A 13,448-nucleotide genomic window follows, 5' to 3' on the forward strand; every position below is an offset into this window, starting at 1 on the left:
TCAAGTCTCAGGTTTCATGTCTCAGATCTCAGGTCCCTGGACTTAGGTCTCAGGTGTCATGTCTAAAGTCTCAGGTCTCGTGTCTCTAGTCTACATTTCCAAGTCCAGGTCTTATGTCTCAAGTCTCAGGTCTCAGGTCTTAAGTGTCAGAACTTCAAAGCTGCAGAATTCGAGTGGTCTTTTTTTACACGGTTTTCGGGAATTAACACGGTTTTTTTTACACGGTTTTCGGGAATTAGCACGGTTTTTTTTTACACGGTTGTCGGGAATTAACACGGTTTTTTTTTACACGGTTTTTTTTTACGCGGTACGTATATCAGTGTAAAAAAAACCTTACTGTATATTATGCCGCTAAAAAGGTACTACCTAATCAAGCAATAGATGTCACTGTTATTCGTCAATTTCCATCGGCTTGTATAAAAAAGAGCATTTGAAATTTTACACAAGTTTCAGAGCACTTTTTGTTCTAGCTTATAAAACTGCCCATCTGTGCCACAGACTATCCCCCTAAGAGCCTTGACACTCTTGTGCCCGGGTCTAGGTGGGGTTAACTATATAAAACTATCATCAAACCGCATCGATAATTATTTTAAAAAAAAAATTTTCGCTCAATGATTGAAAAATTTTGTTCTTAGATTCAATACTGATGAGCTGTTTGATATGCGCGTGGCATTCGCTGTAGCTAAGAGAAGCTTAAAAACCAATAAAAACGAGAGAATTGTCCATTTTACCTAGAATCATCTTTTTCGAAGTCTCAGAAAACATAGTTTCATATAGCTATTCGTTATGAGAAAAACTTAAAAACATATGTAGCCTTGAATGTAACAATAATGCTTGTTACGGCATCAGCGAACGCGCCTCCGCTACCAAGAAGACCACACCACAACTGACGTCAATATTGACTGAAGAGAAGCCTTCCGGTAAAGAAAAATATAAACGAAGAAAGAAGACATACTAGTTTACAAACGGATCCTTGATTACACATGGTGAAACGTTTAGTTACATATGACAGTTAGTGTAGACGGTTTAATTTCTCCAAAATTGATTTATTGCTAAAACTAGTGAACAACTATCTACAGGTACATTCATCTACTATAGTTCTTATAATATCTAAACACAAAGCTAAACCTATTATCACAGTTTGTCATCACAGTTTGTCATCACAGTTTATATCACCATTCACTATCGCAGTTCGATCATAAAGTCGCTATCACAGCTTGTTACGAAAAGACCTCATACTTACGAACCTAAAACACCGATCAGGTAACATACACAACCTATTTGATGTACTCTAAACTAAAATATGTATTTGAAAATAGTACACGATACTACCGTTCAGGACTGAACCCCGGCAACAAGACCATTATATTTACCATAGCGCAGGCACTAAACGTAAGTAAACATAAACCACATCTATTGAAATGTAAACACTGCTTTATTAGTAAATACTAGAATAACGTTTGGAATATTGGTTGTAGGTTAAATTTAACAATCAAATAAATTGTTTAAATCTACGGAAGCCTTATATCTTGTCGCCGAATCGGGAACAAATTAAATTTAACGTTTAATCGGAATGTCGGAAACTGGCGTATCGAGTAGTCCGAAAAGGAGTAACGTTACTGATGGTGAAAGCTGCGGTCTATGTCGAGGCGTTGATACCAGTAGAATGGTTCAATGCGACGAGTGCGACAAATGGTTCCACTACGACTGCGTGAATGTGGACGATAGCATCGAGCATAAGGACTGGAGTTGTAACTCTTGTGTGAGAAAAGCGCTAGAGCGGGAAAAGTGCGTCTTAAAGGAACAAACGGAAGAACTTCGACGGAAGCAAGAGCTATGGAAACAGGGTCAGCAACAAATGCAGCCAGAACATACGGTTAAGCGGTCCGAAAAACCTGAAATGGAACAGCAGAAACCAGTAGAGCCCGGGCAAGAGCAGTTGCAATGGCATAAAAACCAGCAGCCGAGTACTTCGCGAGAGCAGTATCCTGAAAGACATGAAATTAATCAACAATCACCGATAACAAACACTGGAGCAATTCCGAAACGCTCTAATCATCCATCAATCCCAGAAGTACAGCGGAAGCAACAGGGTGCGGAACCGTTGGCTAGTTCCACAGCTCGGATGGCAACGAATTCAAGGTGTAGCTATAAGTGTCCATCGAAGACTTCTAGGAAAAGTGTGAAAATACAAGAGTTTCAGTCGAAGGCACTGAAAGCTAGGCAATCGTTAGAGAAAAGACAGTTGGAAGAATGTCTTGAACTTGAGCGGCAAATGCTAGAGCTGGAAGATTCTGATGCCGAGACTACGACGGATATGGACAAAGTTCAAGAGTGGCTGGGCAGCACGGACATATTTGAGGAACCGAATTTGAAACCCGTAAATGAAACGTTGTTACCTGGATACACCGAAACCCCTCCGAAAACAGGATCAGTATCGAAGCACAATCAAATGATGCGGACTGAAAGACCAGATGATGAAATTCCAGTAACCTCTTTTCATTTACCTGCTTCGATGTCCACACCCCATAGGAGTGAACTACCCCGGAATCTTCGAGATGAAAATAACGGCTACCGAAATGAACCATTAAACAACAGTAACTTAGCAGCACGACAAACAGTTAAAGATCTTCCTAGATTTGGAGGAGATCCGGAAGACTGGCCACGTTTTATTACGGCGTTTGAAAGAACCTCAAGAATGTGTGCTTTTAGGAATGACGAACTGCTTGACCGATTAGAAAGATGCTTATATGATCGGGCGTTTAGCGCCGTTAAGTGTCTTCTCTTGCACCCCGACAACGTTCCGATTGTCATAAACCGTTTGAAAACATTGTTTGGAAACCCAGATTCAATCGTGGAAACAATGGTGAAACGGGTCAAACAAATGCCAATACCGGATGCCGACAAGTTGGAGACCATGATCGATTTCGGAGTGGCAGTTCAGAATTTGTGTGCCACTATCCAGGCATGTCGACTGGATGAATGCATGTACGACCTCACCTTGCTACAAGAACTTGTGGAAATGCTTCCCACACCAATAAAAATGAAATGGGCCTATCACCTACAAAAACACGGTGCCGCTACGCTGTTGGAGTTTAATGGGTGGATCGGCAGAATGGTGGAAGCCTTCAGCAGGGTTACACGGCCACGGGTTTCGAGAAAAGGCCAAAGCAAACCGAAAAGAGACGAAGTTTTTTTACACGTACATACAGATGAACATTCAGAAGATACCACCCGGAGAACATGTCTGGCATGCAATGAAGACTGCAACAGTTTGGAGCAGTGTAGACGGTTCCAGCTTATGACCATCGGAGCGCGCTGGTCACTGATTAAAGATAACAATATCTGTCGCAAATGCCTAACTAAGCACTCCAAGCCTTGCGAGAGAAAACCCTGCAACAAAAACGGATGCAACTATCTACACCACAGTTTACTACACGACGACAAGAAACATAAAAGCTCTTCGTCTATCGACAATCCTGCACAGAATGCCTCTTGTAATACGCATCATTGTCCGCTTGGGGGGGTCCTTCTAAAGTATATTCCGGTTACTCTACACGGCAAAGGGAGATCTATTTCTACGTTTGCGTTTTTTGATGGGGGCTCAACATGCACGTTGATGGAACACGACCTGTGGAAAGAACTGGATTTAAATGGCGAAAATTATCCCCTGTGTATCAACTGGACTGCTGGACATGGCCGATATGAAGCTGATTCGGTGAAATGCTCATTAGATATTGCTGGTAATCAACAAGGCGAAAGGTATCATCTCTCCAAAGTGCACACCGTACAAAGTTTAGATCTCCCAGCCCAGTCAATGTCCGTAGATGATTTATCAAAACACTTCCGGTATCTTTCGAATATTCCCATTGAGTCCTATAGCAACATCAAGCCACAGATTCTCTTAGACATGGATAACATACGCCTCGAATATCCATTGACCTCTAGAGAAGGGCTCGAAAATCAGCCCACGGCTGTTCTAACCCGTCTCGGTTGGGTTGTCTACGGACCTTGTTCAATAGATGAGCACATGATTGGAACTGCGAAGGAAGCTTTCAGCTACCATATATGTCAGTGCGACGAGCTTTCAAAGGCAGTTAGAGAATTTATTGCTACAGACAACATTGGTGCACAGGCAAACGCAAAACGTCTCGTTTCGAAGGACGATGAACGAGCATTACAGATGCTAGAATCGAACACAGTTCAGAAAGGAATGCGGTATGAAACCGGGTTACTATGGCGGTATGATGACGTACAACTACCAAATAGTAAACCCATGGCTCTGAAACGCCATCAGTGCTTGCAAAGACGGATGAACCGGGAACCGGAATTGGCAAACGCGATGTACATGAAGCTTCAAGAATATGCTTCTAAAGATTACATCCGCAAGTTGTCCGCCGAAGAGGAATTCGAGCACACCGGCAAAACGTGGTATCTCCCCATCTTCCCAGTTTTCAACCCGAACAAACCAGGGAAGCTAAGAATCGTCTGGGATGCTGCAGCTACGGTTCAAGGTGTTTCTTTAAATTCATATCTTCTTAAAGGACCTGATCAAGTTACGCCACTGCCGCACGTGCTCCATCGATTCCGCGAATACTTGTGGGCAGTCTCCGGTGACATTCGCGAAATGTTCCACCAGATCTTGATTCAGAACAGCGATCAGCACTGTCAAAGATTTCTGTGGAACGACGGAATTCAGGGTAGAGATCCATCAACTTACGTCATGAACGTCATGACGTTCGGTGCAAGCTGCTCACCTAGTAGCGCACAGTTCGTCAAAAATTTAAATGCCGAACGATTTGTCGATCGACTTCCTGAGGCAGTTTTCGCTATTCGTTTCGGAACATACGTAGATGATATGCTGTTTAGCTTGGAATCAGAAAATGATGCCATTAAGCTAGCTAAAGATGTCCGAAACATTCATGCAGAAGGAGGGTTCGAAATACGTGGATGGCTGTCAAATTCAAAAAGGTTATTAGCTGAATTGGGAGAGCGGGACGAAACCATAAAAAACATGAACCTGAACAGTAGCCTAGCCACGGAAAAGGTACTCGGAATGTGGTGGGATACGAACAAAGATGTTTTCACGTTCAAAATCCCAAAACGATGCAAACGTGAACTACTGCTTGGTCAAGAAGTCCCAACAAAACGCGAAGTTTTACGAGTCCTGATGTTGATTTATGACCCTCTTGGGCTGATTGCAAATTTTTTAATGTACCTCAAGGTTTTACTCCAAGAAATCTGGCGAGAGGGGACAAAATGGGATGACCCAATAAACCAGCAACATTTTGCAAAATGGCAAACCTGGCTTAAAGTCCTTGAGCAAGTAGAAACAGTTTCGATGCCACGGTGTTACAGAAGAACAACCACGCTATCAGCGAAAACCCAGATCCAGCTGCATGTTTTTGTCGACGCTAGCGAGAAAGGATATGCTGCCGTGGCATATTTACGTTTTGAAACAGGCCAACACATCGAATGCGCTTTTGTTACCGCCAAAACTCGCGTAGCCCCATTAAAATACGTATCAATTCCACGTCTTGAGCTCCAGGCGGCCGTGATTGGCGTCAGACTCGCCAACGACATCAGAGAAAGCCACAGGATTCCTATCAAAAATCGTTTTTTCTGGTCAGATTCAAGGGACGTGATTTGCTGGCTCAGGTCGGATCACCGAAAATATAGCAAGTACGTAGGCGCGAGAGTTGGTGAAATTCTTGAAAACACCGAACTTAATGAATGGAACTGGGTTCCTACAAAAATGAATGTGGCCGACGAAGGAACAAAGTGGCAGAAGATTCCAGAATTTACAGCGTGCAGCCGATGGTTCAGAGGCCCAGAGTTTATCTGGAATAAACAAGAACAGTGGCCGCTGCAAACATACCAGTATGAACTAACTACCACTGAAATGCTGCAATCCGTGAATGTACATACTATACAGGAACCCCTCATGAACTTCGCAAAATTTTCTAAATGGTGGACCGTCGTGCGTGTCTATGCATTTGTTTTACGTTTCATTCGAAACTATCTGGCAAAGTCGAAGCCTCAAAATCGCACAACTGGAGTCCTTAAACAAGTTGAACTTCGAGAAGCGGAAAATCACATCTATAAACTCGTTCAAAGAGAAGTTTTTCCGGAAGAGATCAATATCCTGTCAAAGCCCAATCGGATGGAAGTTCGAGTTCCCAAAAGCAGCTCACTCTATGGACTTTCACCCTTCCTGGATGATAACGGGATATTACGCATGCGTGGAAGAATTGCGGCCTGTAAATTCATTCCTCCTACAACCGCTCATCCAATCGTGTTACCCAAAGAACACCCAGTAACAGCACTCATCGTTATGTCCTGTCATGAGCACTATCGTCATACGAACTACGAAGCAGTCGTTAATGAGCTCAGGCAGAAGTATCAAATCCCAAAACTTCGTAGAGTATGTGAGAAACTACGCAAAACATGCCAATGGTGCAAAAATGTTAAGGCCCAACCGCAGCCGCCAATGATGGCAGACTTGCCACCAGCCCGACTTTCAGCGTATTCTAGGCCATTTTCGTACGTTGGCATTGATTATTTCGGCCCAATGCAGGTTGCTATTGGAAGGAGAACTGAAAAACGCTGGGGCGTACTCATCACATGCTTGGTAGTTAGAGCAGTACATATAGAGCTAGCTCACTCCCTTACATCTAGCTCTTGCATAATGGCGATACGAAACTTCATAGCCCGACGAGGAACTCCAATAGAGATCTTCAGTGACCGTGGCACAAATTTTATTGGTGCACATCGTGAGCTGAACGAGGCACTTCGCCAGATGAATCACAATGAAGTTATGGAAGAGTTTACTACAGCTGATACCAAATGGTCGTTCCTACCACCAATCAGTCCTCACATGGGTGGGAGCTGGGAACGGCTAGTACAATCGGTGAAGAAAATCCTTCAAAACATGCAGATTCCAAGGACTCCTACAGATGAAGTACTGAGGAACAGTCTGCTTGAAATTGAGCAGATCATCAACTCCCGTCCGCTCACGTACATGCCTATCGACAATGCAGAGAACGAAGCCCTGACCCCTAACCACTTTCTGCTCGGATCATCCAGCGGATCTAAACCTCTAGTCCCTTTCAACGACAGCATCGCCACGCTAAAGAACACATGGAAAACTTCACAACTCATTGCCAATTACTTCTGGAAACGATGGGTTCTCGAATATTTACCAACGATAAATCGACGAAGAAAATGGTTTCATCCAATTAAACCAATAGAAGTAGGCGACGTGGTGATCATCGTGGACCCAGACCTACCTCGAAACACGTGGCCCAAAGGACGAGTGATAAAAGTTAACGAGCGCAACGGACAAGTTCGAAGCGCAACCGTGAGAACCAGTTTCAAGGTTTACGAGCGCCCTGCTGTTAAATTGGCCATCCTGGACGTAGGCGCCATCGAGAGTAAGCAGCATCAAAGTCCTGGCTTACTGGGGGGGAGTGTTACGGCATCAGCGAACGCGCCTCCGCTACCAAGAAGACCACACCACAACTGACGTCAATATTGACTGAAGAGAAGCCTTCCGGTAAAGAAAAATATAAACGAAGAAAGAAGACATACTAGTTTACAAACGGATCCTTGATTACACATGGTGAAACGTTTAGTTACATATGACAGTTAGTGTAGACGGTTTAATTTCTCCAAAATTGATTTATTGCTAAAACTAGTGAACAACTATCTACAGGTACATTCATCTACTATAGTTCTTATAATATCTAAACACAAAGCTAAACCTATTATCACAGTTTGTCATCACAGTTTGTCATCACAGTTTATATCACCATTCATTATCGCAGTTCGATCATAAAGTCGCTATCACAGCTTGTTACGAAAAGACCTCATACTTACGAACCTAAAACACCGATCAGGTAACATACACAACCTATTTGATGTACTCTAAACTAAAATATGTATTTGAAAATAGTACACGATACTACCGTTCAGGACTGAACCCCGGCAACAAGACCATTATATTTACCATAGCGCAGGCACTAAACGTAAGTAAACATAAACCACATCTATTGAAATGTAAACACTGCTTTATTAGTAAATACTAGAATAACGTTTGGAATATTGGTTGTAGGTTAAATTTAACAATCAAATAAATTGTTTAAATCTACGGAAGCCTTATATCTTGTCGCCGAATCGGGAACAATGCTGGATTGATTTTTTGAAAAAAAAAAACTAAACGAACTTGGTTACAAAAAGTTTAATTTTTTTTTGTTTAATAAATGAAATATTTTCCATCAATATGGTTTGCTGTAGAACAAAAGTTGCGCCTGTCTTAACAAAATACAACTTTTGTGAATTTTGAGGTGAATAAAAATTGAGTTCAAAGGGGTTATCTATCTGACATTTTTTTCTGACGATGCTCAACAATCGAACGCCGAGGAAGATAACACATTCAATGTTAAACAATAACAATAACAATAAAGAAAAAATATTGGAAAAAATATGTGGAAACCAACTATTGAACCGCAAATTTTAACCACAACATCTCGCTTGTTTCGACAACAAAAAATGCGGCTTCAAACCATTTTCAAACTCTTCTGACCACCCCTGTTGTAGGCATCCGCATTCGATAGTTGGATAAGAACTTTCGCCATAAACGAATCATTAATGACAGAAACCTCTGCCGGGTCACCCAACTACTAACCGGTGTGTGGGATGATGATGAAGACATTTTGTTCTATGTATTTCAAAATAATATGACACAGAGAGCCCGGTAACATCAGAAGAAGGTAGGTAGAAGTAGATACCCATCCATTCATCTGGCAAACAAATTGCTCTCAAAATGTGCAAAGAATCGCTCGAAAGTCGTAGCTGGAGCCCCAGAAGAAGTGTGGAATGGGCGCGCCTTTTCGGTTGCGGGAAATGGCAACCGGAAGGTGGCGAAATTGTCATTATTTATGGGACAACAAGCTGAGACAACATCTAGTCTGGTGAAGTCCTTCTGCTGGCGGAACAACATTCCGTTGTCATGATTTTGTTCGAGACACCCTGACAAGTGGCAATAGGGTACTGGTTCTTGCGGAGGAAAGGTCTTTTAAGCAGGAAAAATGTTGTGGATCACTTTTTAAATGAGTGAGGAGAAGCCCTCAATTTACTGCTCAAGTTATGATCAGCTTGGGAATGATTTTATCATCTAGGTTTTACCACCATACTAGAGCTAGTACCCTACTTTGTGAGCTGATGATTCAGATGAGAAAATTATAATGTGATAAAATGAATCATTCCTGGAAACCTTAATAACAAACGGTTTAACTGCGGTTGGTACAGTGAAAATGAAGCGCACTCTTCATTGTAATAAAATAGTCAATTAAACGCTGACAAGTTGAAATTTTAAGCCATTTTTTCCAACACTCGAAATTGATTGCATGTTTCATGGAATTACTAGAAATTAGAAAACATGTTACACTTGAACATTCTACGCATAATCACACTTGAAATAGAACCGATCCACCCACATCGAAACAGGAGCTCATTAACAGTCAATTAACGAATGAACACTATTAGGTACTAGGAAAAGCGTCCAATCCGATGATGAAAGGTTATCATCACTCGATTATTTCCCAATTAGAGAGAAATGATTGAAATTCCCACCCGTTCGATTCGAAGTAGCCCGAAACCGCACCAGCACCCGGCAAACTCAGTTGAAGCGCAGTCGATTTCGAAACATTAAACATTCACGAAGTTTGCAATAAATTTCAAATTCAATCGGATACAATCAATCGGAAACACCGAACAATAAATATTCAATTAGCCAAGCCATTCTTGGTGCCAGAAGAGGATTGATAATTTTCCCGAACCAATGTCATGCCCCCTTCATGTTGGGTTGACGGTGTGTTTTTTTGATCGTTTTTTGAAACAAAGGTAAATAATTCGGTTTCTTTGATTTTTTTCATTTAACCCTAATCCTTCTTAAGTGTCAATATGACATTATTAGAAGTTTTGCTGCTTGTAATTTTATTCATCATTAGTGCATCCGAATTAAACAATTTCTTCGGGGACCCTCAATGAATTCATGAAATCTTTGATTTTGCCATATCAATTTTCTTTTTTTTGCACGCAACCTGAAAGCCCGAGAAAAACAATCCCTGATCAGACCTTGAGTGTCAATATATCTCTTTTCTTTCTCAACCGATTTTCACAAAATTCATAGTTTTTGAAATCTCGTAATGTAACTCAATTATGTTTCTCAGACATCATTCACCTACAACACTTGAATTTTCCGTTATTCAAAGTTTAGTAAAAAAAAAAACCCGAAAAAACATGCTCCAGAGAAAAAGACTGTAGCTCCACTACGAAACGCTAAAAAAAACTTCACTTAGTGTCCAAAAAAGCTAAAGTTAGAAGCTATGCTTGCACATAAGGATACCTATATTTTATTGAACTTTTTTAAGATCATGACCAAAAAAAATGTAAAAATGTTGGGTGGAAACCATACTTTTTAATCAATAAACCTTGAAAATTGTTTAAGTCATACCGGATAAATTTTGAAAAGAGGAGGAAAGTTTATGTAACTTGGCACTTTTTGGACTCATAAGATTTTCAAAATTCGAAACACAGAGTTTTTGACGAATTTTCAAAGGTAGCTGTTTTTAGAACTATTGGTTAGTTCAAAATTTTTATTTTCTACGTTTTTCTGTATTTTTACACCACTTCTTTCATTTTTTGTGGTCACATTCTTAAAAATTTTAAAAAATATATATCCTTTAGTGCAATATTTAGCTTATAACTTCTGCTTTCTTGGACACAAAGTGAAATTTATGTTTTTGAGGATTCCGTAGCTGATCTACAGTCTTTTTTCAGAAGCATGTTTTTCTTAGACTTTGAATAACGGAAAACTTAAGTGTTGCAGCTGAATATTGTTTACGAAATATATTTGAGTTACATCACGAAGTTTTCAAAACTAAAAATTTTGTTCAAATTGATTGGGAAACAAGAGAGATAAAGTAGTTTTATTCAGCAGTGTCAAATTTTAGGGACGGATGAGAGTTTAGTACAATCGGAAAATATTTTGTTTTTTTTTTTATTAATTCAGGTGGAATAATGATCGTTGTGTAATTTTGTGTACATTTTGTATATTGTGTTTTTTTTTTTTTTTAATTTTTGTAATTTTGTGTGAATTTGTATTATTTTGAGTAACATTGTCTAATTTTGTGAAGTTTCGTGTAATTTTGAGCCACTTAGTGTAATTTTGTGTAATTTTGTGTAGTTTTGTGTAATTTTGTGTTATTTTGTGTAATTTTGTGTATTTTTGTGTAATTTTGTGAAATTTTGTGTAGTTTTGTGTAATTTTGCGTATTTTGTGTAATTTTGTGTAGTTTTGTATAATTTTGTGTTATTTTATTCAATTTTGTTCAATTTTGTGTAATTTTGTGTAATTTTGTGTAATTTTGTCTAATTTTGTGTAATTTTGTGTAATTTTGTGTAATTTTGTGTATTTTTGTGTAATTTTGTGTAATTTTGTGTAGTTTTGTGTAATTTTGTGTAATTTTGTGTAATTTTGTGTAATTTTGTTTCATTTTGTGTAATTATGTGTAATGTTGTGTAATTTTGTGTAATTTTGTGTAGTTTTGTATGATTTTGTGTAATTTTGTGTAATTTTATGGAATTTTATGTTATGTTGTGTAATTTTCTGTTATTTTGTGTAGTTTTGTGTAGCTTTGTGTAGTTTTGTGTAATTTTTTGAAATTTTGTGTAATTTTGTGTAATTTTGTGTAATTTTGTGTAATTTTGTGTAATTTTGTGTAATTTTGTGTAATTTTGTGTAATTTTGTGTAATATCGTGTAATTTTCTGTAATTTCGTGTAGTTTTGTGTAATTTTGTGTAATTCTGTGTAATTTTGTGGAATTATGTGTAATTTTGTGTAATTTTGTTTAATTCTGTGTAATTTTGTAATTTTGTGAAATTTTGGGAAATTTTGTGCAATATCGTGTAATTTTGTGTAATTTTGTGTAATTTTGTGTAATTTTGTGTAATTTTGTGTAATTTTGTGTAATTTTGTGTAATTTTGTGTAATTTTGTGTAATTTTGTGTAATTTTGTGTAATTTTGTGTAATTTTGTGTAATTTTGTATAATTTTGTGTAATTTTGTGTAATTTTGTGTAATTTTGTGTAATTTTGTGTAATTTTATGTAATTTTGTGTAATTTTCTGTAATTTTCTGTAATTTTGTGTAATTTTCTGTAATTTTCTGTAATTTTGTGTAATTCTCTGTAATTTTGAGTAGTTTTCTGTAATTTTTTTGTAAATTTGAGTAGTTTTGTGTAGTTTTGCGTATTTTTTGAAATTTTCTGAAATTTTCTGTAATTTTGTGTAATTTTGTGTAATTTTGTGTAATTTTGTGTAATTTTGTGTAATTTTGTGTAATTTTGTGTAATTTTGAGTAATTTTGTGTAATTTTGTGTAATTTTGTGTATTTTCGTGTAATTATCTGTAATTTCGTGTAGTTTTGTGTAATTTTGTGTAATTTTGTGTAAATTTGTGTAATTTTGTGTAATTTTGTGTAATTTTGTGTAATTTTGTGTAATTTTGTAATTTTGTGAAATTTTGTGTAATTTTGTGTAATTTTGTGTAATTTTGTGTAATTTTGTGTAATTTTGTGTAATTTTGTTTCATTTTGTGTAATTATGTGTAATGTTGTGTAATTTTGTGTAATTTTGTGTAATTTTGTGTAATTTTGTGTAATTTTGTGTAATTTTGTGTAATTTTGTGTAATCTTGTGTATTTTTGTGTAATTTTGTGTAATTTTGTGTAGTTTTGTGTAATTTTGTGTAATTTTGTGTAATTTTGTGCAATTTTTTGTTATTTTGTGTAATTTTGTGTAACTTTGTGTAATTTTGTGTAATTTTGTGAAGTTTTGGGTAATTTTGTGTAATTTTATGTAATTTTGTGTAATTTTATGTAATATGTGTTATTTTGTGTAATTTTGTGTTATTTTGTTTTATAATAAATTTTTTTAATAAGTATGGATAGTTAGTTTTTTTTTTCATTTTTGTCATTTTTGTTATTTTTTTCATTTTTGTCATTTTTGTTATTTTTGTCATTTTTGTAATTTTTGTTATTTTTGTCATTTTTGTCATTACGTCGTTTTCGTCGTTTTGTCGTTTTTGTCGTTTTTGTCGTTTTTGTCGTTTTTGTCGTTTTTGTCGTTTTTGTCGTTTTTGTCGTTTTTGTCGTTTTTGTCGTTTTTGTCGTTTTTGTCGTTTTTGTCGTTTTTGTCGTTTTTGTCGTTTTTGTCGTTTTTGTCGTTTTTGTCGTTTTTGTCGTTTTTGTCGTTTTTGTCGTTTTTGTCGTTTTTGTCGTTTTTGTCGTTTTTGTCGTTTTTGTCGTTTTTGTCGTTTTTGTAGTTTTGTCGTTGTTGTCGTTTTTTTTTGGATTTTGTCATTTTTATCATTTTTGTGGATCTCGTA

The 13,448-nt window shown here is 37.6% G+C and overlaps 1 protein-coding gene across 1 annotated transcript; it reads left to right on the forward strand.

The window, feature by feature from the left end:
• Nucleotides 1-1,573: 1,573 nt before the first annotated feature.
• On the forward strand, nt 1,574-7,525 carry LOC129752241 (uncharacterized). The gene has a single exon (XM_055748027.1). It carries the CDS (start codon nt 1,574-1,576, stop codon nt 7,523-7,525), a length of 5,952 nt encoding a protein of 1,983 aa, XP_055604002.1.
• Nucleotides 7,526-13,448: the final 5,923 nt, after the last annotated feature.

Source organism: Uranotaenia lowii, chromosome 3 (genome assembly GCF_029784155.1).
Source record: "Uranotaenia lowii strain MFRU-FL chromosome 3, ASM2978415v1, whole genome shotgun sequence".
NCBI classification, from domain to species: Eukaryota; Metazoa; Arthropoda; class Insecta; order Diptera; family Culicidae; genus Uranotaenia; species Uranotaenia lowii.